General features: G+C 39.1%; 1 protein-coding gene across 1 annotated transcript; it reads left to right on the plus strand.

Moving 5' to 3' along the window:
• The first annotated feature begins 836 nt into the window (after positions 1-836).
• Positions 837-23247, plus strand: LOC119558119 (protein lozenge). Its single transcript, XM_037871349.1, has 6 exons — positions 837-1018; positions 2687-3617; positions 5457-5696; positions 11845-11958; positions 14295-14630; positions 21663-23247. Exons 2-6 carry the CDS (start codon positions 2804-2806, stop codon positions 22562-22564), a joined length of 2406 nt encoding a protein of 801 aa, XP_037727277.1. The 5' UTR covers positions 837-1018; positions 2687-2803; the 3' UTR covers positions 22565-23247.
• The last annotated feature ends 202 nt before the right edge of the window (positions 23248-23449 follow it).

The raw sequence follows: 23449 nt of genomic DNA on the forward strand, positions 1-23449 counted from the left end.
TTTTTTAGAACGACAAAGTTGATCAATGTCCTTAAAATATTAAAGAGAAAGTTGGAAACTAAAAGTTGTATCTAAAAAGTTCTGAGGTTTTAAGATAATTTAATTATCTACATGGAATATAAACAACCGAAATGGTTTATTATAATAATATAAACAATTTTGAAAAACTACAATTTTATAAACTTTTACGCACTGAAATTTAAAATGTAGTTTCTAGCCATATTGCACTATTCAAATTCAAAATAAAAAGCGTGGAAAAATAATTAATTAATTAATTTGGAAATTTTAGCTTAAACTCTTAAATTGCTAGAAAATTCCCCGCTTGCTAACGGCGTTTCTCTTAAATCGCAAATCCCTCAGCTGAATAAAGAGAGCGATTTTCCTGCCGAATTCCAATGGTGGTTGAAATGGGTCCACCAATGTGGATTGAAAGTGATGTTCAACCACCTCCAATCAGAAACCAAGGGGCGGGGCCTAACCAAAGGGCGCTTAAGAACTAGAGGAGCGAGCGAGAGAGAGAGCTTTTAACTATATAAATAAAAAATAAATTATTAAAAAATATATTTAATTTTAAATGTAACTAGCTGAGCTTTAAATAAGAACTAATAAAAATACATGCATTTTAACCACCTTGGAAGCAGTAAGAAAAGTAAAGAGAGCGAAAAGGGAGAGCGCGCCATCTAAGAGAGGGAAAACCGCCCCAATTGAAGAGCAACCGATTCGTGCTCTCGTTCCATTGGCCCGCAAAACAAAGGCAAAAAACAAAACCCGATTCCACACGATTCCAAGCCGGGCTCATTCGTCTCGCGAAACTCAAGCCGCGCAGTCAAAAGCTAAAAGTCAGTTTCAGTTACATTTTGGAGTACGACGCGCGAGCATTATTGTTTCCATTCTGGGCGAGGTTTTTAGTTAACAAACACTAAAAAATTAAAACACCTCGTCTTCGTGTTTTCCTTTTTTTTATTTTGTGTGCCAAGGCCGATAAAACAAATACCGTTTTAAAAAACTAACAGTGTGTGTAAGTGAAAAACGGAAAGCCCCAAAAAGCGCGCCAAATTTGAACAACTTTAAACTTTTACCTCGAATTTCACCACAAACTAAAACAAAACAAAAGAAAAAACAAAATCCCAAGAAACTTAAATTTAAACCTAGTGCTATATGGTTTCTCAACAAACTAAACAACGTTTTATAAAGGTTTTTAAAAAGAAAAAACTGATTTAGTGAAGAAGTAGAAAGTGGAAAATGAATAAATTGTTTGCCTTAACTTTAAAAATTACAAAAGCATTTAATACCTATTAAGTTTTTGTTTTGAAATTAGAAAACATTCAATATCATTTTCTTAATGTAAAACTATATTAGTTTACTTAGATCCTCTTTAAATATTTCAATGTTTTATTTTAATATTTAAATTTTCAAACATTTCAATATTTTTGTGCACAACTGTTAATTATTTAATGAGATCTGATTTTCTACTTAAACAAGAGATTAAGGTTTAATTTTATTTAAAAAAGTTTTCTTCTCATATTTTTTTATAATTTGAATATTTGAAAATGGAATCATTGGTACTACATTCCTTTCCAGAAGTACTACTAAAATTTTAATACAGAAAAGGAGGCCCGTCCAAAAATAAAATATTATTAATTAGCCGAGTGAAGTGCAAACAATAACAATAACAACCGCAATAACAAATCGAATTAAAAAAGGCCAAGAAAAAAGAAATCATCTGGCAAAAGAAAAGAAATCATCTCGGAACAACAATAGCAGCAAGCTGAATGTTAATTTTTGTGACTAATTTATCAAAGTGCGAGCTTAAGACGTCTTAAAATAGGCATCACTACCAGAAAAGTGGAATGCTGTCGGTTCCCTCAGAATATGTTTACATTTCATTAAAACTAGTCCATAGGGGCCAAATTTATAAACTTAAATCTTAGTTACATATTCAACAACACTTTGCTTCATTTTATAAAATTATTCCTTAATAAATCCATCAAGGATACTAGGTATTTTTATCATCAAAAAGTTTTTAACCGATTGGAATTTTTTAATTTCCCGAAATATAAACTTTATAGACTTCATTTTAAGTGACCTTTTACTCTTTTTCTTTTTTTTATTAATACTAATTTTACACATTTATATTTCTTTGGTAAATTAAATTAAAACTAAATGATATCCTAAAGAATTTATTGAGAATTTATAGAACTATTATAAAATGTGATTTATTTTATGGACCAAAGTTAAAATTCATTAAATTTTGTAACCTATCATAACAATTTTCTTAAATCATAATAGTAATATTAAACAATCCTTGCAAGTGCTTTATTTTGTTTGTTACATTTACTGAATGGTGTTTTTAAAGATTTATTGAGAATTTATAAAATAATCATAATATATGATTTATTTTATGGACCAAAGTTAAAATTCAAGTAAATTTTGTGACCTATCATAATAATTTTCTTAAATCATAATAGTAATACTAAACAATCCTTGCAAGTGCTTTATTTTATTTGGTATTCCTAGGGATTTATTGAGACTCCATAGACTTCTTATAATATATGATTTCACGTATGGATTAATATCAAAATAAATTTTATAATATGCTAGCAATTCCAGAGACCAATTTTCCTATATTACAATCAGAAACGGAAAAATCAATTGTTTTTTGTGTGTTTTTTTGTGAATCGTTTAGAGATTAGAGTTTATTGATGAGTGAACAAAAGACACCGCCGCAACGAGGAGTGATAAGCGACCTGCGACCCGCACACTGAGAGAAAAGCGGAGGATCAAAGGTCACCGCCGACGACGAATGCATTTGCATCTCCTGGTGGCAGCCAAGACGCCTCCATCGCCAGCTGAGCATACGGGCTCGGGATTGGAAGTGGGATTGGAAACGGGACTGGAAACGGGATTGGAAACGGGACTGGAAACGGGCCTGGAATTGGAATTGGAAGGAGTCGAAGTCGGTCTGGGATTGGGATTGGGTTCTGGCCAGGAATTGGTGGCGGACCAGGAACACAGCACCACTGTGGCGCCCGTCAGCGTCGCCGGTCCCGGCCGCCTGGGTCGCAGCATCAACGGCAGCGGCGGCAGCCACCACCACCACCTGCACCACCACTACGCCCCCTATCACCACGCCCACCCCTACCATCCACACCACCCGCATCACCCCACATATCCACCGTATCCGCCGGCAGCAGGTGCACCCCATCCACCGGCCATGGTCACCTCGTCGTCCACCTCACCGACGGGCAATGGCTGGAGCAGCACCACCGGCGACTTCAAGGGCATCACGGCGGTGGCATCCACGGCAACGGGTGGTGGAGCCACCCAGGGAGCCACTGCATCCACGGGAGCCACCGCCGCCGAAGTGCTGGCCGTCTCTAGTAGCGCCAGTGTGGGCAGCAGTTCGCCCACAGGTGGCGCCAGCAATGGCACTGCCCACAGTGGTCACAGTGGGCACACCGGCGGTCACAGCAGTAGCACCGCCAGCAATGGCAACAACAATGGTGCCAGCAATAGCAATACCAACAACAACAACAACAACAATGCTGTCCACCAGGATCTACTGTGGATGGAGCGATTGGTCCTGAAGCGACAGCAGGAGCATCCCGGGGAATTGGGTGAGTTCCAGGGTGATACTATATCCCTATATCTAAGAATTCTACTTTAAAGTGTTTTTAGGGTTTGAAATCTATGATCTTTAGATCCATATTTATCTTAGTACTCAAAATCTTTGAGTTATAGATCCATATTTATTATAGTTTTCAAAAACTATGATATATAGATCCATATTTATCTTAGCATTCAAAATCTATGATATGTAGATCCATATTTATCTTAGTATTCGAAATCTATGATCTATAGATCCGTATTTATCTTAGTACTCAAAGTCTTTGAGTTTTAGATCCATATTTATTATAGCACTCATAATATATGATTCATAGATCCATATTCCCAGTTCTTGAAAGATATACGAACACCTCATAATAAATAAATCGAATTGGCATTACCCTCATTAATACATACTTTTAAGGGCTATAGATCTATGATATCAGCCACATCAGGAGTATCTAAGAAGAATACCAAACCAAGTTTGAAATTATTATATGATATGATATGATCTACTTTTCATTCTTTTTGAAGTGCGTGTGCAATATAATATAAAGTTATGTTCCCTAAACACATATATGAATATAATAATATGAATAGCTTATTCAAAAGATCATAGATTCATGTGATGCTCAAGGTATATCGTCAATATCTGTGACTTATAGATCCATTTTTATAATGCACTAAAGAAAGAGGAACTTTAAAAAAATCAACAACTTTAGCTCGTGTCCCAGTTGAGATTGAGGGGACCCCTAGATAGATGCTCGATAACCCGATCCCCAAAGGTGAAGCGCACATTCTTTGCCACATCCTTGCACAATGCACTTCTGGGGCTTCCCCATCATCACAATCACGATCATCGTACTTAGCCTTATCGGATTCCATGGGGATGACGGCGACGACACGACGGTGATGATGATGGGACAGGCCGCGTCGGAATATGCGTAAAATGATATCAATAATTGTTATTGATATCAACGCACGAGTCGTTCCCCTTTTTTTTTTTAAACATTTTTTCCCTCAGTGCCCAGTGCCCGTTGAACTTTCCTCCTCATCGCGATGAGATATCAATGATATCAATGACCCAGAGCGAAAGCTGCTAATGAAATCTCAGCTCATCGCTCCCCCGGTTGAAAGCCGAATCGGATCGGATAATTAGCTGGAGAACTTATAAACTGGTTCCATCGACGTTCCCCAGTGTCCTTTCATAACTTGTGCTCAATGAAAGAGTGGCCCCGATATCGAATTGCAACTCCCAGGACTTGCATGCAATATTTTATGGGGATTTTATAAGCATTTTTATGTTCAAAACCAAGACGGAGTTAGTAGATATTATAGAGTGTATCACATTTTTGAGAACTTTGCTATTGAAACTTTAAGGGATCTAACCTTAAAGTTCTTAAACATTTTTTTGACAACTTAAATTAAATGATTATCACAATTAGATTCGCTATTTCGTGTCATTTTCCCGGCAGACAAGAGTGAATAAATCATTCATCTGGCCCGGCTCCCCACTTTTTGCTCCACTTTCGCCACCAGGTCAACTGTCGACTGGACTGTCAAACGTCATCCGATAATGCGATAACCATAACCCCTTCCGGTCCGGTTGACATTCCCTCGCTCATTAATTAATTATGCACCGCCGGATGGCGGGCAGTGGTGGTGGTGGTCGAAGGACCCGATGATTGATATTTATGGACCGACGCGAAACTATAAATAATTGAATATTTTTGCACATTTTGATGGCCCAGAAAGTGTGATTTTAATCACGGGGACCCTTGGCTAATTGAGACCACCTAACCGAACCCCCGTTTCTGATTTTTTTCACTGATTTTTTCCTGATTTTTCAGTGCGCACGAGCAATCCGTACTTCCTGTGCTCCGCCCTGCCCGCCCATTGGCGCTCCAATAAGACGCTGCCGATGGCCTTCAAGGTCGTCGCCCTGGCGGAAGTGGGCGACGGCACCTACGTCACCATCCGGGCGGGAAACGACGAGAACTGCTGCGCGGAGCTGCGCAACTTCACCACCCAGATGAAGAACGACGTGGCCAAGTTCAACGATCTGCGCTTCGTGGGTCGCAGTGGAAGAGGTGAGTTCCTGAATGGCCACTTGGGAATTATAAGCCAGAAGAAACCAGTCACTTGGGAATTATAAGCTAGAAGATGGCAGTCACTTGGGAACCATAAGCTAGAAAAAACCAGTCACTTGGGAATTATAATCTAGAAGAAACCAGTCACTTGGGAATTATAAGCTAGAAGAAACCAGTCACTTGGGAATTATAAGCTAGAAGAAGCCATTCACTTGGGAATTACAACCCTTAAAAGATGTGGCAACTTGGGAGTGGCAAGCTATAAAAGATATGGCAACTCAAGGAGGGAAGGGAACTTGGTGATCAGGAAAAGACCGATTTAATTAATCAAACTATATTTATACACTATATTTATACTATAAACAACATTTGTGGCTTAGTTTCCCGAAATTAGTGACTTCCTCAAGCAATGTAATCGGCATTTCCTTCGTGGGTCGCAGTGGAAGAGGTGAGTTCCGAAATGGCCACTTGGGAATTATAAGCCAGAAGAAACCAGTCACTTGGGAATTACAACCCTTAAAAGATGTGGCAACTTGGGAGTTGCAATCTGTAAAAGATATGGCAACTCTAGGAGGGAAGGGAACTTGCAGATCAGGAAAGGCTGAGTTTAATAGAATGCATGTTTTATATCTGTTATGATAAATGTATGTCTATTAGAGAATATTAGGGAAAAGTAATTTCAAGATTTCTTTAAAAAGGAAATACAACTTGAAAATTGCGAAGAAAAAGAAGCGAAAAAGGACATATAGCTATAAAAATAACTGAGTACTATAGAAATTTTGTATGCATTCATGAAGTATATTTTTCAGGAACTGATTAAAAGACTGGCCGACCATGATATAATTTATCAAACTATATTTATACACTATATGATACATACACTATAAACAAAATTTGTGGCTTATAGTTTGCCGAAATTAGAGACTTCCTCAATTCCTCATTTCCTTTGCCAAATGTCGATTATTGAGTGCCCAAAGAAGACTTCCCACAGTTTCCTCAAAACGTAACCCAATGAGCGGAAGCTGCAGGTTAGTCCTTTGAAATGCGCTTTAAAGTGCACGGTAAAAATAAAAGGTACTGTTTTGAAAATTCAAGAACTTAAGATTGCTACCGTTAGGGGTATTTCAAGTTATTTGGCTTATAGACGTATGATCTTTTACTAACTGTTGAGATAAATGATATAGGGTTCCAAGTATTATAATGTTTTTTGGAGTCCTGTTTGATCTTAAACTAGCTGTTAAGATATATCATATAGGGTTCCAAATATTATAATATTTTCTGGAATGCTGCTCCCTTTTTCGTGGTGTATCCCCAAAAAGAAGGAGGGGATCGGAAGTGCATTGATTGAGTGACAAGCCAGAAGTTCTGGAACCCCCCACCTCCCCCAGTGACTAATGTCTCCGGTGAAAAGGATCAATGGTACAGCAGTCGTCACATTAGGCTGCAGTTGGCGCTGTCCTCGGGGCAACATGCAACATGCAATGTGCAACACGAGTTCTCAGTTCTCGGCTGCCAGTTCTCTTAGGGCTGTTGCATATGATATGGAAATAATGCTGGACGGTGATCACGCAATGCCTTTGCCGATCCTTTTGGGCCCGGTAATCGATTTGAACCCACAATTAATGCCGCATTGCAGGCGATATGCGTTGTGTGTTGCATAGAATTGCCAGCAGCAGCAGTTGGCTAATTAGCTGCAACTGTTGCCGCCGCTTTTGACCCTAAGTCAACCTCTGGCCCACCGCCCTCCTCCTTGCAAATTGACGGCTCGTGCCGCAAAAAAAAAAACGAAATATAATTACAGCGACGGCAAAGGGCATGCAAGTAACAAGCTAATGATGTAAGAACATAAACGCTGACCAAATTGTCAACGGCAGGCAGCAACAGTTCACTTTACTTAACCGGCACGCCCCCACGACCCCACGCCTCGCGACCCCAACGAACCACCCACTTTTGACCTGTTGGGTGGGCTTGAAATCGCGGACATCATGCAGCGATTTCTGATTAGATGACAAAGCGAACGAAAACAGATGGAAGCGAAACCATCAGCATGTCAAGGGGCACAAAGTGCACTCGGAATTATGGGGTCGGTTGATGGACGGGGGGATAGCCTGGAGAACTTACGAAATACCAATCCGAAAATATTTTAAATACTCTTTACTAATCTTTTAGAACCGAACAATAAAAAGGTAAACAGTTTTTTACAGAAAAATTTATAATGGATATTCTATGTATTCATCCAAAGTTTTTTTTTAACAAAATATTCCCAAAATCTATTTAATGCATTGCTTAAAAGATAACTTCTTAACCTTAACTCTATTAATACCACACTATTTATTTCATACTTTATGTCAATCCTAAGAACCGATCCATAAAAAGGTTTAAAGTTTATGAAATATTAAATTCCACTAGGAAAATTGATAAGAGATATTATAGGATAAATACAATATAACCCCAAACACTTTTAAATATATTTTAAAAATATAATTCCTTTCCAAAAAACCGTTTTCAATAGTATCTTACCTTTAAAATATACATTAACAAAGTACAATAGATTACAAACATCAGGATATGGTGAGGAGTTTACTTGAGTAGATTATAGGAAATATTAAATTCAAAGAAGGGTATCAACCATTTCGATTGGCTCCCTTTTCGTATATTCCCTTGTTTTTCTTCTTTTTTTTTTGGCTGTCCAAGTGGACTGGTGGATAAATGGGCGGACAATCCCTATACCAAGTGGGTGGGGGCGTGGCAGTTTATCGCCTTTTTTATCCTGGACATGGCATGCGTCGACATGTTTTTAATTTACCCCGCCGTCCGCAGTCTGCAGTCCAAAAACACAATCCAAATATGAATTCAAATCGCCATCTGATTCGGACATTCCCATGTTTATACTTATTTTGGGCCCGCTTAATTACCAACATCAGCGGAACATCAAATTCAACATCGACATTATAATCATCATCTATCATATCAAAGGACTTGACTTTTGCCGGCGATGGGATTAAAATGTGGAAACAAAGCAAATGAAGGACACGCGCCACCAGGAATTCATAAGTCGCATCAGCATCATCAGGATTTATTTCGAAAAAGGGTTGAAGGGTTGGGGAAGGGGAAGGGAAACCGATGTCCTGGCAGTCTCTCAGATGCCCGATAAACTTGAACAGGTCCCTGATCCGACTTAGTGGTTGGATGGTCGGTTTACCGGGCGGAAAGGTTAATGGAATGAATATTTGGAATGTTTAGACAACTGGGGCAAAAGGAATCTCTTCATTAAGTTATAGTTATGTGGGGAGCATAGTATTAATAATTCTAATTAGTTTTGAACTTAAGAAAAGAATGTTATATTGAAATTGTACTCTCTTCTGCTAAGATCCAAACAAAGTCCCTTTAAATTGGCGCTGATAAAGTCATTTTGCATACAGGAATATTCCTGCTCATAAATGAGCTCCATTTCTTATCAGGCTGGGAACTCTTTCGTTTTTATTTCTCCGCCCTATCAGAACAGATCTCGACTTCCCTCACAGAAGTTCCCAGCCGAAAAAAAAAGCTAGTGCCATTATCCCAGCCAGTGTGATGTAACGCCTGCGAATATAGCATATACAAACATGTTCCGTGTGATATCGGTCTGGGGTTTATCGCTATAAGGCGAGGTTCGAACGAGGTTCCCACAGAGTCGTCGTCATGAAGCTTCTTGCTTAGTCTTATCGTCCCGCTGAGGCGGTGGCTCATGGGTGCTCATGGCTCTGGTTCGGGGTTCGTTTCTGATCTGGGATATATATTTTTAGACGGGGCTGCATGGGGAGGAAGGGGGATGAGATTGTGGATGCCACTGACTGACTGTCCAAGTGCGTGGTCATTGTTCATTGATGATGACTAATTTGTGGAGATCCCAATCGCGGGATCCCTCCAACTCCATCTCCATCTCCATTATGACCATTATCGCTCCCATTTCGAGGTCTTTAGTGGGGTAGCCGGTGGTACGATATCTTACCAAAAAGACAAAGAAGCCGGGCAATAACGTTTTCCAATTACTCTAACGAACTTTTACATACGATGCTCCAGTTTTGCGGCCATTTGAAAAATTACCCCGAAAAGGAGCCAGGCCTATTTAACAGTTTCTCTCTGTGCACAGCTTCTGGGGCACTTGATTAATTTGAGTTTCAGTTCGACTCTCAAATGGATCTATCTTTCGAAATATGTCGAACACGCACGGCTTTTGGGGGGCTGTAATGAAGACATTTCTAAACTGAGACTGAGACTGAGACCAAGATTTCGAGGGTCCAAAACGCTTTCTAACTGATGGCCATTCGTGGTTTCGGTTAATGAACCCATCAAATCTTCAATTATCTCGGCCAGTCCTTCATTGTGTGTCTAGTTTGAAGGTTTTCGGATCCATTGCTGCATTTCCATTATTTATCGCAGAGATACTTATTACTATTCCGAAAAGTCTGTAGTTGGGAAACAGCACAATAACATATGTATAATCTTTTTTTTTTTAACTAAACAATGACATATTTATAATCTTTTTTTTAACTAAACAATAACATATTTATAATCCCTTTTTTTGGAGCATTTCAATAACAAAGATTATACATTTTCTGATTTTCTTATGGAAATGAATCACAAATCCTTCGATAACTTATGCTTGACTAATTTATAATCATAATCTTGAACAAAATAACACTAACTTAACTGAGAAATTCATAACTCATAGTTGAATACTTGCTCCGGAGATAAAGAGTTAGTTATGCATGTAAGTCACAGAAGGAACACGATTATTCATATGATTTCGAATCATATTTTTCATGATTTTTGTATTTAAGATTTAGATTGTCCTTTTCGTCCTTGGAGATTCAGATATGATAATAATAATAATAATATTTATATTGATATTATATGAGATTTTATTTTAAGTAGACCATTTTTTCTTTACTCTATTCCCTTTTTCCCCCCAAAAAGGAATACGCAATCCCAAACTCCTGATTCTTCTTGCGCATTCAGAGCTCTTAATTAAAAGTTAAATGCAATTTCCATCAAGTAGGACTTGCTGGCAATGTCTGGTCACCACCCACCTATGTAAAATCCCCGTACATTCCGAGATGGAGGATACATAGAAGTGAACTTTATAGATGGGTTTGGGTTCGGGCTTGGGTTTGGGTATGCGACTGAGGTTTCTGCGGTCAGCTTGGATGGTTCTCTTTCTCCGGCTTTGGAACCTCGTTCTGGCCCTGCAACAACAATGTCGCTTTGTGGGTGTTTAATTATATGTATATATGTACTGGCCAGCCAGCCAGCCAGCCAGACAGACAGACTGACAGACTGCTAAAATATCGAAATAAAAAAACGAAATTCATTTCACATTTCCCCAATCGATAAATGCTGCCGATGGCTTTCAGTTTTATTTTGCAGCCGCTTCAAACGGTGTCTAGTTTAATGGCCATAAATAGTGTAAACATTCGGTCAAGCCCAGAACACAAAAAAAAGAAACTCTTTCTGGCCACAATGTTGCCGTTCCTCAGAGAATTGGGGGCGTGGGGCAGTGAAATGAGGGGCGTGGCCGGGCGGAAGACAGGTTGCAACATTTCCTCATTTTATGTGCACTTCGAAAACGGCTTTGGCGGCAGTCATTAAGGCGGGATAAACCAAATTTATGTCAAGGGTTCGAGCAAATTGCATCGCCGGCGGTGCGAACTTTTGAGGGCTTATGCAAAGTGGGCCATACCCTAAAGAATATATACATATATCTAAAACCAAACAAACCCGTGTATCTTGGGATACATAGCCGTACAGAGCTCTATCCTAAATATGCAACATCTAGATGTACGACGAGGCCATATACCAAAATTCATAATAATAGCTCAAAGGGTTACCGAGTTCACTCAGACCACAAACTCACACTTTCGCCCAAAAACCATAAGAAGTGCAGCCATTAAAGGGGTAGACCCGCAGCCACACGAACGACGACGCGGTGACGCGTGTTCCCTGGGTTTGGTTTTTGGTAATTTCGGACCTGGCAAATTGATTCGGTAGCCCAGTGAGGTCGTCGCATAAATCCTCGGCGGACATTTACGACTCAATTCCCGCATTTGCACCGTTCTCTAATGCCATGCCGCTTCTGATTCTTTCGTTTTCTTTCCGATTCTTGCAGGGAAGAGCTTTACGCTGACCATCACGGTGGCCACGAGTCCGCCACAGGTGGCAACCTATGCCAAAGCCATCAAGGTGACCGTCGACGGACCCCGAGAACCCCGCTCCAAGACAAGTAAGTGCCGAAGATCGTATAATCCTAAAAATATGGGATTGGAATTGGTTATTAGGTGTGAGCTGAGGCTCGAAGATTTCCGCGTTACATTAAAATCGAAAGTTAATAGTTAAGGTTAAGGGGGAAGATACATACCATACATGCTTATAAAGAAATTTCATTATAACGGAATATTTCTTATGAGTATAAGAGAATAATGACAATGTCATTAAGACTACATTTTCAATATTCCAAATTTATAATCAGTATTATGTACAAATATTATTTCAATGCTTTAACTTAACCATATATATATGTTCTTTAAGGGACTTCCAATTGGTACCTAGTTTTTCCCCCAGTGTAGCACCCTTGTCAAGTATAGAATATTACTAGCAAACATAAGGGGCTACATTGTTTTGCCAATTAGCAATTATCACTTGCCACAACTATGGACACACAACAAAGGAAAAGCGGGAAAAGTTGTGAAAAGCCGTCCCGCTGCGTTTTGGGTATCGCATTGCAACATGTGTCCATGTCCGCTCTTTCCGCCGTAATTCCTAATTCCTAATTCACTTGGCCAGCATTTAGACAAGTGTTTAAGCCGGGCCAAGAGCTAAGCCGATCTGCTCAATTGCCCATAATCGTTCTTAATCCCTTAAACCCACTTTCCAGTGGAACAGACGGTCTCTTTTGCAGCTCTAGAGATTCCTTGATACCATTTGAACCGAAAAGAAATCGGATTATATGATAGTAATAGATCATAATATTATTTGTAATTATGATCTATTATTATATCATATTACATTATTTTCAATTATGATCAATAAGAAAGAAAGCAAATTATTGTATACTAATAGATCATAGTTTTATTTTTAGTTAGATATCAGTATTTTTGGAATACCTTAGTGAATTAAGAGACCACCTCTGAAGATTAGTTCAAACTTGTAGTTCAATTTTCACACAGGATTACATGATACTAATAGATCATATTATTATTTGTAATTATGATCTATACAGAAAGCAGACTTTTTTATACAAATAGATCATATTATTTTCGATTATGATCAATAAGAAAGAGAGCAAATTATTGAATACTAACAGATCATAATTTTGTTTTTAATTAGATATCAGTATATTTGGAATACCTTAGTGATTTGAGAGACCACCTCTGAAGATTAATTAAAACTTGTAGTTAAATTTTCAAGCCCTTTTTGTAGGAAAAGTCTTCCCGATAACTGTATACAGATTTATCCAAGTATTAGTAATAAAACAACCTACAAATTTGTTTTCTGTGTGGTTTCTCTCTCTCTGGTCTTCTGGAGAGTTGAAGATCAAGATCCTTTCTCCGTCTGTCGGATATCGTGTGTGACATCTGACGATCGCCATTTTCGATGTTCTGTCATTCGGGAAGGTGTTTGAAAAGTGCAGCCGGTTTTAACGGACCTCAGGCGGGGAATGGAATGGGAAATGCTTCTGCTTCTTACGCTTTCTGAAAATTTTGCGGTTTGCCAAGAAAACCTTTTTTTTTCCTCTTTTTTTTGTTTCTGTATCGAGTTTTTAGTTCGTGTAATGCATATATGAATTAATTTTTTCTCTTGATATTTCGTTAATGCATTTTTAAGTCTTCGCTGCAGCGTTTATCGCATGCAGGTAACACTATATATGTGCAGATACATATGTATATATCAATTGGGAATATAGAGAGCAGCTTGAGTTTACCTTGAGTTCAATTAATAAAGAGTGCTGAGCAAAATGGAGTCACCCTTTGAGTTGTTCGGCCTTAAACAGGACTTGTCTTGAGCTGAGGTTTCATATTATTTCATTTATTGTGAAATAATACACTTATGGAAAGATATATGATGACTGTTCTTATCGATAAAATAGGGGGCTTCCTATTAGATTTAACGAACTAGGGCGCTCTAGAATGTTTTTTTAATTATTAAATATTCAATTTTTTTGTATTATCTGTGTTTTATTTTGTAGGTTACTATAAAACAGAGTATGAAGGCAATATAGTGGTCTATTGGAATGTTTAAATGATATTATTTACGAAATAAAAAAAAAGAGTGTCCAGGCTCAAGACCAACGTTGTTTAGTTATTTAATAATATTTTTTTGGTTTTTGTTAATGATAGTGAATAAGATATAGCATAAGGGAAAGGGTTCAAGACCGACGGTGTTGGGTTAACATTTTCTTCTATCGAATAACACTACTATTTCTTTCTATTTTTATTTATTTCATATATCTCTGGCTTTTGTTAATGATAAAACGTAAGGGATTAGGTTCAAAGCCGGCGTTGTTTAGTAATCTTTTTTTTTAAATATTTTTTTCTGCTCTATTCCTTTAACCCTTGTTAGGTCCGACGGGTGGGCCACACTACCGTGCCCTGGGACTTGGCCAGCGGCCCTACATCGACGGCTTCCCCTCGACGAAGGCGCTCCACGAGCTGGAGTCGCTGCGCCGCTCCGCCAAGGTGGCAGCGGTCACGACGGCAGCGGCAGCGGCGGCCACGGCGGCGACGGCGGCAGCGGCCGCGGTGGCGGTCACTTCCCCGGGGGGCGGTGGAGCTGGGGGCGTGGCCGGCGGACCGGGCGCTGGCCTGGTGCAGCAACTGAGCAGCAATTACTCATCGCCGAATAGTACAATCAACTCGGACTGCCAGGTCTACAAGCCAAATGCGCCGCACATCCAAGGTAAGCAGGCTGCACTGTACCAAAAACCGTTTCATTTGAAAATATCAATATATTACATTTAAGTAAAATATATATTTTATTCGAGTCTTCAAACTTGATAATAATATGATGTTGTTTATTAAATAGTAGACAAAATTGACTTTCATATTATGGGTAAAAATATTTGATTTCTTTGGAGCTGTTTGTGATCACTTGAGCCGAAAATCAATTATTATAATTATTAAAATATTAGCTATACCTAAATAGTAATATTGCTGTTTGAACTCTATATTGATTCTTCAAATGGTTACAATAGCTTTATATATAAAGACGATTAGTTCTATTTGTAACATAAAATCGAGAATTGAGGACTATAAAAATACCAGAATTTGGTAGTTCATTACTTATATAATAGGTATATGAAAGAATTTTGTTTATATTATAATATTTAACATCATAAAGTACCTAGTTGAGAACTGAAACTTAATAATATCTTAATTCTAATAATAGTTGACATGCAAATACGAAACTTTTGAGCCCTTGCACCCCTCTGCAGTCATGTTACTTGGGTATACCCAGCATTTTTTCCCAGTGTACCTCGCTTTCCCCAACCCCTTTTACCCCCTTCAATGAAGTTGTTAGCGATGAAAGCCGGCCACGCTTGGGAATTTATGTGTGATGTCTGGGCAGCTTCGTTGACTGGCACCAGGCTGCCTAAACGTTTTAATTGAGTTAATCAACCTGCCATACACCCCAGCCCTCATCTTGATTTATTTTTGGTATTTTTATGGCTCGCTTTGTTTTTGGCAGTCGCTCGCTAATTTATTTATTTTCCCAAAGCCCAGCTTAAAATAGTTCAGCGGCGTTGTCGCCTATAGCCTCTTCATATATATGAACATAAAAATATATATTAAAAGGCATTCCTTTTGATATTTTCTTATAAAAATAAAGGGTGAACTCAGAAATTGGGAAAACCCCAGAAGATATGTATGTGCAGCATCATCATATCATTTGAAAATACTTAACATGGAAGAAACGGAAGTTGCAAATTGAAACTTTTAAGCATCGATTGTAAAAATAGTTAATTATTATATTTTAAAATGAATACTGAAAGAATAGTAGTTTTAAATAAAATAAAATAGTTTAAAAACCTATAAATAGGAGAGTATATACATAGATAGTGTGATCTATGGACCGCAAATAGCGACAGACCTCCAAAATTGTATAATTTGTATATTCAGGAAATCTCTGCAGACATGGATAATGAAGTATTTACTTAGACCGACCTAAACCACATGCCACGCCCCTATTTGGCAACCGCATGCGATCGACCTTATGTGGGATATGGGGCCGATCCTCCCCAGAGTTGCCAGGCCACCCCCTTTTCCAGCATCCAAACTAATTTTAGCCGCCTCAGAGGCTTGGCCAACAGCACGCGCTTAAACGCGGCTCTAACCAGTTCGCACCACATCCAATATATTATATATGATACACACTTAATGCCCATAACTCCGATCTATTATCATGTGGGTATAGCTATTTTTGGGTTGCCATGAGCGCCACGAGCGTCCCTCGCAGACAGTGGAAAATTTCATTTCATTTCGGTTTTCATTCAATTCGCATGGTTTTCGTTCGGGGCTGTAAAATCTTATCAAAATTTCGGTGGATATATAGCGAGAGTAGCTGGAACCGGCCACTGAGTCACGGATGGATATCGATGCCGATTCCGGTGATGCGGATGAGTCAGTGGTCGGTGGCCAGTTTGGAACTAGACGAATCTGAGCCCAGACTTAAGCATTTTGCTTATGCTAATTAACTTATAAATGTTTCTTTTTCGCCCACCCTTTCTGCGACGTAAAGTCTCTTGATTTTGGTATCTTCTTTGGCAGCTTCTCTATCAGATCCTTGCGACTTTTGAGGTTAGATTAAATGGTATTTACAAGTGTTACTAAAAGATGTAACATTTCAAAAGTGTTTATACAAGAAATATAATTTAAATTAAACTTAAATACTTAGATCTATTTTAATAAAATGATTAAAATATAAACATATATCTAAAAAAAGGTATAAATATTCTACAAACTTAGTTTTTAGGGTAACACCAATTGTGTTTGAATATTTAAAATAGTAGTTTTAGTTAAAAATAATAAAAACAAAAGTAGCTAATATTAAAATAAGAAATATATAGGTATATCTTGACCACTTTTGTATTCCTCTTCCTTGACCTACATTTATTTAATGGCCCAAAGACCTTCTTATAATCCTATCTAGGGTATCTACAGCCTATACCTTCACCGTTTCTTGGGTTTTTTCAATTCAGAGGCGGGGGCAGTTGAAGTTAAAATAAACGCGTAAACGTATTGTCAATGGGGAATGACACATCGTTGTCTTTCAATTAGCCAAAAGCAAAAGCGGCCAAAACGGCAGCAACAATAATAGCAACAAATGCAGCATGTTTCGGTTTTTTTTTGTCGACTGCTGGAACCGGAAATGCCCGAATCGGAGCGAGAAATCCACGTCTCAGTCTCAATCTCAATCTGAATCGGAATCGAAGCCTCTATGGGGAAAACACTCGAGGCGCTTTTGTTGTTGCTGTTAAGTCATAAATATTTAAATGTGGCGCTTAAGCTGTTAATTTACACAATATAAGGCGGCGACAAGGGCAATCGGGCGGGAATTCAGCGGAAATCGTTGCAAAATTCAAAGAATTTAAGTAGAGATTATGGCAAAAACAAAAGAAAGACACTCATTATCGAAAAATTTGTAAGTTGGGGACAGAGAAGTAGAGCAGAGTAGGTCCATAATGATAAGTAATGATAAGTGAGGGGCTAGACAAGAATGTAGATCCAAATTCTGGAAGGAAGAAAAAATTAATGGAAATAAAATAGATTCTTAAACTAAAAATCCCATTATATTTAATGCCAAAAATGGATTCAATGTAAAGTATGATCCATTATAATAGCATGATAATATGATATCCAAACAAACGAAATATAAACAATTAGATTTTGGTATTTCCAATTCTATCATCTTTACTTAATAATAGAAAACCAATCTCAATAAGGTGAATCCCACTGTCAAGTGAATAAAATCCCAAGAGACGTTTTAAGTTGTGTGATAATTTGCATTTGATAGAATCACCAAAGGGGTTTTTGGGAAAACGGTTAATGGGTTTTATATATATAATCTAATAAATCACTTGGAACTAGAACAAGTATGGGAATCAATTTTATAAATCCATATATTTTGGATTTCCCTCCAATGGTTTGTGGTTCAAACACCTGTGGCTGTCGGGCATGCAGTATCATCATCATCATTATTATTCCGCATCTCGGTGCATTTTGGCATCTGGTCCAAACTCAATTCCGAAACTCACGCCTTCGTGTTTGCCTTCATTAAAAGGGGGGAAAATATGCAAATTTGGCCACAGTTTGGGGTTAGTTGGTATATTGGTATTGGCATTTTTTGTTGCGGGTTCCCACTTTTGGCCACAAATCAATCCAAATGCGGTTGCGCAGCTGTTGCAGCTTCAGTTCAGAGCAGTTTGCAGTTTGTAGATTGCTGCCGGAGATGCAGGCTGCAAGATGCAGCCACCAGTGGGTTAAGGGGCTGCCAGGGGGTTGGGAGTGTGACAACAATGTCACACATATTGAAACGGAATCTTTTTGGCCCATAAAACGGCCAACTGTGGCGAGCCAACTTCGGCTTGGCTTATATATTTCCAGCTCTGTTGTATTTCTACCCGTCCTACCAATGGCCGCAGTCACTTACTTCAACTTCCCTGCTCATCACCATGTAGCCATCACCCCCTTCGAAGAACCCAATCCCGAGACCCAAAAAACCGCAAACTCACTTCCGTTTCGCATCGTTGTTGTTTTTAATGTACAAGTACTTGCTTTTTTCCATTTTGCCGCCATTTTGCCGGCAAAAAAAAAAGGGAACACCTATAAAAAATGATGTATAAAAGAGAACTCCATTCACACCAGTAAAAGTAACTACCACAGACGCACTTTAATTAAAATTACTTCAAGACTCGCAAGCTATTTGCTTTTGCACTGGAAAAAAAAATGTACACGCAACTTTTTAGCCAAAAAAAAAAACGTCTGTCGAAAGGAAAACTTATTATAAACTATCAAAATATGGGTTACAAATTCCTAATATTCTTTTTCTCATCAATTTGTTAGTGATACATTTTGGATTATATATAATGGTATACCATTTGATCGCTTTATAAATATAGTTGTTTTTTGCATTATCCTATTTGATCTCTATAGTAATTAGTTTTTTGAAACACTAACTAAAGAAAATAAGACTTAGAATTAAAAGTTTGGTTCATTCTTAAGATGAGCGAAGATGGATAAGATTTTAAGAGGTAAATATCCCCGAACTACCCATTTTCTTTTCCATTTTTGGCCACCTCTTGAAGACACTTGACTTATCCACACAGTTTGTGGTTTCAGTTCGAATGGTTTGATCAGACTGCATCCGCATTTCAGACCCCTCTTAGTCACTTCTTTTTTTTTGCTGAGCGGATATATGGCCAAAATCGAAGATATCCGGTTGAAGCCGTGGGATCGATTGGAAGTGTAAGAAACTTGGTAATGTTTAGGTAAAGAAAAGCTTGTGCTTTTCAGGCTGAAATATATAATATACCTATATATAACTCTAACCATGTTAAGCCCCCTTTTCCCCGCCCCTCGTTCACATTGCGTATACGCAATTTCAGGGAAGCAAATAATTCGCATAATTTCACGTGCCAGCAGCAAAATTACCAGGTATTACCAATGGTAGTGACCCCTCTTCTCCCGCCCCTGGACACCGAGCCCCGAACCCCCTGACCCCCTTCTTTTGCCCCTTTTGGCCGCCCCTTTACTTGGCTAACTTGGCTTTCATCCTGTTCGTTTCGCTTCATTGCAACCTCATTTGCCTAAGTTTGCGGTGGTCCACCCTACCGCACAGCCCCCCCCACCAACCGACCAACCGCCGCCCATGTCTTGGGCTTCTTTCGCCTCACTGTTGTTGCTGCAACGCAATTTGCGCCTTAATTGAAACATTAAAATGTGATAAGTGCCGGGTGAAAAGTTGCATGCAACTTGCAATTTTCCTACCTTTCATTAGTCGCCGCCCCTGTTTTCAAAAAGGGGGGAGTCGGGTTCGGGGGCATGTTTGCTTTGAGTTTATTATTTATTATAGTGCGTAACTATTTTTCCCCCTTTCGAGTGGCATTTTTAATGTATTCGGCTCGGTGACAGGAAAATTACGCAGCTAATTACAAGAAAAATATAGAATGACTTTATTAGGTATATTTGATTATAGATTGCTTCTTTTTCGATTTTCTTCAAGCTGCCGCTTACAAAATTGGAAATAATACTTTGTATTAAAAAATATTAAAATACTTTTATTTTAAATGGATTGGCTTGATAAAAAATTAGTGAAATATAATTTTAAGTATATTTTCTAGAACCAACATTAATTTTAAAATGAACCATGACATTATTTAGTTTATATTCCCGTATTTAAGGGCCTTCTTAATTTTATTTTTCTACCTGAGATCAGATTTACCTTTCGTTAAATTAGCCTTTCGTGTTTCTTTTATCGCTCCTAATGAATTTGATTAATTAAGCGACATTTTTGTCGCTGCTTTTTTTGGCAGCTGACACAGGGGCGTGGGTGGGCACTTTGAGGGGGGGCTTGGGGATTGCGTAATTAATCAAAATATGCGAAATTATTGGGATGGGGTCGCGATGTCGATGTCCCGCTGGTTGCTCGGGAAACCCAGTGGCAATGTCTTGGAATTTTCTTTCGTCTTTTGGCCCAACTTAACCCATTGGTATGCACTAAGGCCGTTGTGGGGTTAAGAGGGGGTGTGACTGGTGGCTGGTACTACACACATGCCCCCCTCTCCGTGTTGCCATGCATATGGAATGATGTTTTCAATTATCCCTTTGGACACGCCCACATTTGCGACTGACAACTTGGCAAATTTCACTTGGAGGGTTAACTGTGGGTGGGGTAAATCAAGGGTTAATTGGGCTCCCAGCTGGCACTCATTTACCGGCTCTCGCGATTGTTAACTCCTTGGCCGTCTTTCGATGAAACAACCTTTCTGAAACTCAATTAGGGTATTCAATTGCGTTGCAAAAGTGTAAAATTTGTAAGTTTGTAAGTTTTGCTTTTAAAATTCAAATTTGTTTCTTTCCTTTCACTGTCATTACCATGGATTTAAACCCAACTTTTCAGTATATTTTTAGTATTTTAGATAAAATTTCTACCCATTATTAACCCCCTATTTCTACACAAGTACAACAGATTTGTATACATAGGCTGGGGTGTTGTAGGCCTTGAAAACTATTTTGTATGGAAATTGTTGTCGGAACTGCTTACACTTTTACACTTTTCAAACGTTTGCAACGCAATTGAATACCCTAAATATTTCAAAGGTGTTTAAATATTCCTTAAAATTCCGAAAACCTTATTGTAACTTTAAAAAAAAGTACTTTTTAAATGTCTTGACATAAAAAATGGAGTAAGGCTTACAACATCTTAAAAAATTTTCCAAGTCTTGTTGTTCCATTTTTCAAGAAAAACTTTGCTGTAATAAAGTACAACATCCGTCTATGTCTAGTAAATAACAGATCAACATTTTTATCAGCATTTTTCTTTAAGCTATGGGTTCACCGATAAATATATAAATGGAAAGTAAGAATATTTAACATTTAAATTAAATACAAAAACATTATATTTAATAAAAACCATATTAAATTGCAAAATTTCATTTAAAAGTATTTGAATCTAGGTAGAAAGTATAAGATACGATGTTAGTCATATTTACTTTGGGCATTTGTATAGTTTAATGAAAACGAAAAATACTGAAATCTAATAATTTCATATTTATAATAAATACAAAATTGAGCATAAAATTGAAGGACAACGTATTTTTATGATATAAGAAATAATATTTTGGATAATATTATAACAGGTTAATATATTTTTATCTACCGTTCTTACCCTATATACGTTATGTGTCATATTAATGAATATCTCTTTTTTTAGGAGCCGATATGATGGGCGCTGGCGAGTGGACGGGATCCTCGAGCTCGGCGGCGGCCTATTACCACAGCCACGCCCACCACCCGCACGCCCATGCGCACGCCCACCTGCAGCACCAGATGGCCTTGCCGCCGCCCCCACCGCCACCCGCAGCCGCTCCCGTTACGGTGGGCGTGGGCGTGGGCAATGGAGCCGCCATGGGCGTGGGAATGGGCGTGGGCGTGGGCATGGGTATGGGCATGAACTACGGTGGCTACGACTCTGCCAATTCGCTGGAGGCGGGACAGTATGCCGCCCACCTGCCGGCCGTGCTGCCCGAGATGCATGGCCATGGATTCGCCACCGATCCCTACCAGACGGCCGGCTATGGCGGTGGGAATTCGGGCGGAGGCAGTGCACCCAAATCGGAACTGGACTATGGCGGGGGCTACAATCAGGCGTGGTCGAATGGCTATCAGAACTATCAGTATGGCAGTTGCTTGGCCACCGCCCAGTATGGTCCGCAGGCGGCACCGCCACCACAGCCGCCGCCCCCGCCGCCGGTGGTGCTGTGCCCGCAGCTCTACTCCACGGTCAACCAGAATCAGATCCACCTGCATCTGCACAGCAGCGAGAAGCTGGAGCAGTACCTGGGCACGGCCTCGGGGGCGGAGCACCTGACCATTGGCTCGCTGACCGGCGGCAGTCGCTCCAGCATCGAGATTGGCCAGGAGCAGTACCACCAGACCCAGCAGCAGCAGCAGCAGCAGGTGAACCACCACCCCCAGCAGCAGCAGCAGCAGGTGCACCACCCACAGCAGCAGCAGCAGCAGCAGGTGGAGTCCGCCGGCGAAGTGGGCGGCAGTGTGGAGTCCGCGAGGGAGGAGGACGTGGGCGATCTCACGCAGGTGTGGCGACCCTATTGACCCAATCGGATCACCCATCGGCCAGCACCACCACCACCACCACCGAATCCCACCCACCCACCGCCGCTGCACCTGCACATCGAACTGAACTAGGAGCACAGCAGGATCACCACAAGAACTGTACAATTTTTTTTCTTTTTTTTTCATAGCTATAGATCCTTACTTTAGGTAATCCCAAAGCATCTGCAAGTTGTACATACAAGATTGAATACCCTTAAGCTATAGATCTATTAAGATACGAGAAAGCCAATTTATAAACACACATACATTTCAGCGTAATTATAAATTATCAACCATGAATCCCAAAACGCCAGAGATTTGAGTTTAGCCGCATCATAATAATATAATAAAATATTACCTAATAAAATAATGTATATAAAAGAAATTTTAAAGTTAAGATCATTTGGAAAATACCGAACGTGGAGATGATCTAACCAGTAACCCTAGCGCAGAGAGCACCCAATCCCCTACAAACCGTAGACAACCATTTTTTTTACTAGCCCTAAGTCTAGAATGATACTCGATAAAGCCGCACAACTATCTATAAATATATAAATACCTATGTATACATTTTTTTTCTGTTACTTTGTGTGTGAATCTTCTAAAGGATTCGAGATGAAAGTGAAAGTGAACGATGAACGATGAAGAGAAGACTATAAATAAAGTTATCGTATTTATTTAAATCTTATTTATTGATTGAGTGTGAGCAATAGCTAAGAAGGTGAGTACATTTAAACCTAAAATATATTCGCTTCAAGAAAATACCTATAGTAACTCGGTTAATACCTGCGCAATTTAACTGATTTTGGTTGCTGTTTATTAATAACCTTAAAACAAAGCATCATGTAAACAAACGGCAGTACTTACACTAAAAGTTAACCAAAA

The sequence above is a fragment of the Drosophila subpulchrella genome, chromosome X, assembly GCF_014743375.2.
Source record: "Drosophila subpulchrella strain 33 F10 #4 breed RU33 chromosome X, RU_Dsub_v1.1 Primary Assembly, whole genome shotgun sequence".
Classification (NCBI taxonomy): domain Eukaryota; kingdom Metazoa; phylum Arthropoda; class Insecta; order Diptera; family Drosophilidae; genus Drosophila; species Drosophila subpulchrella.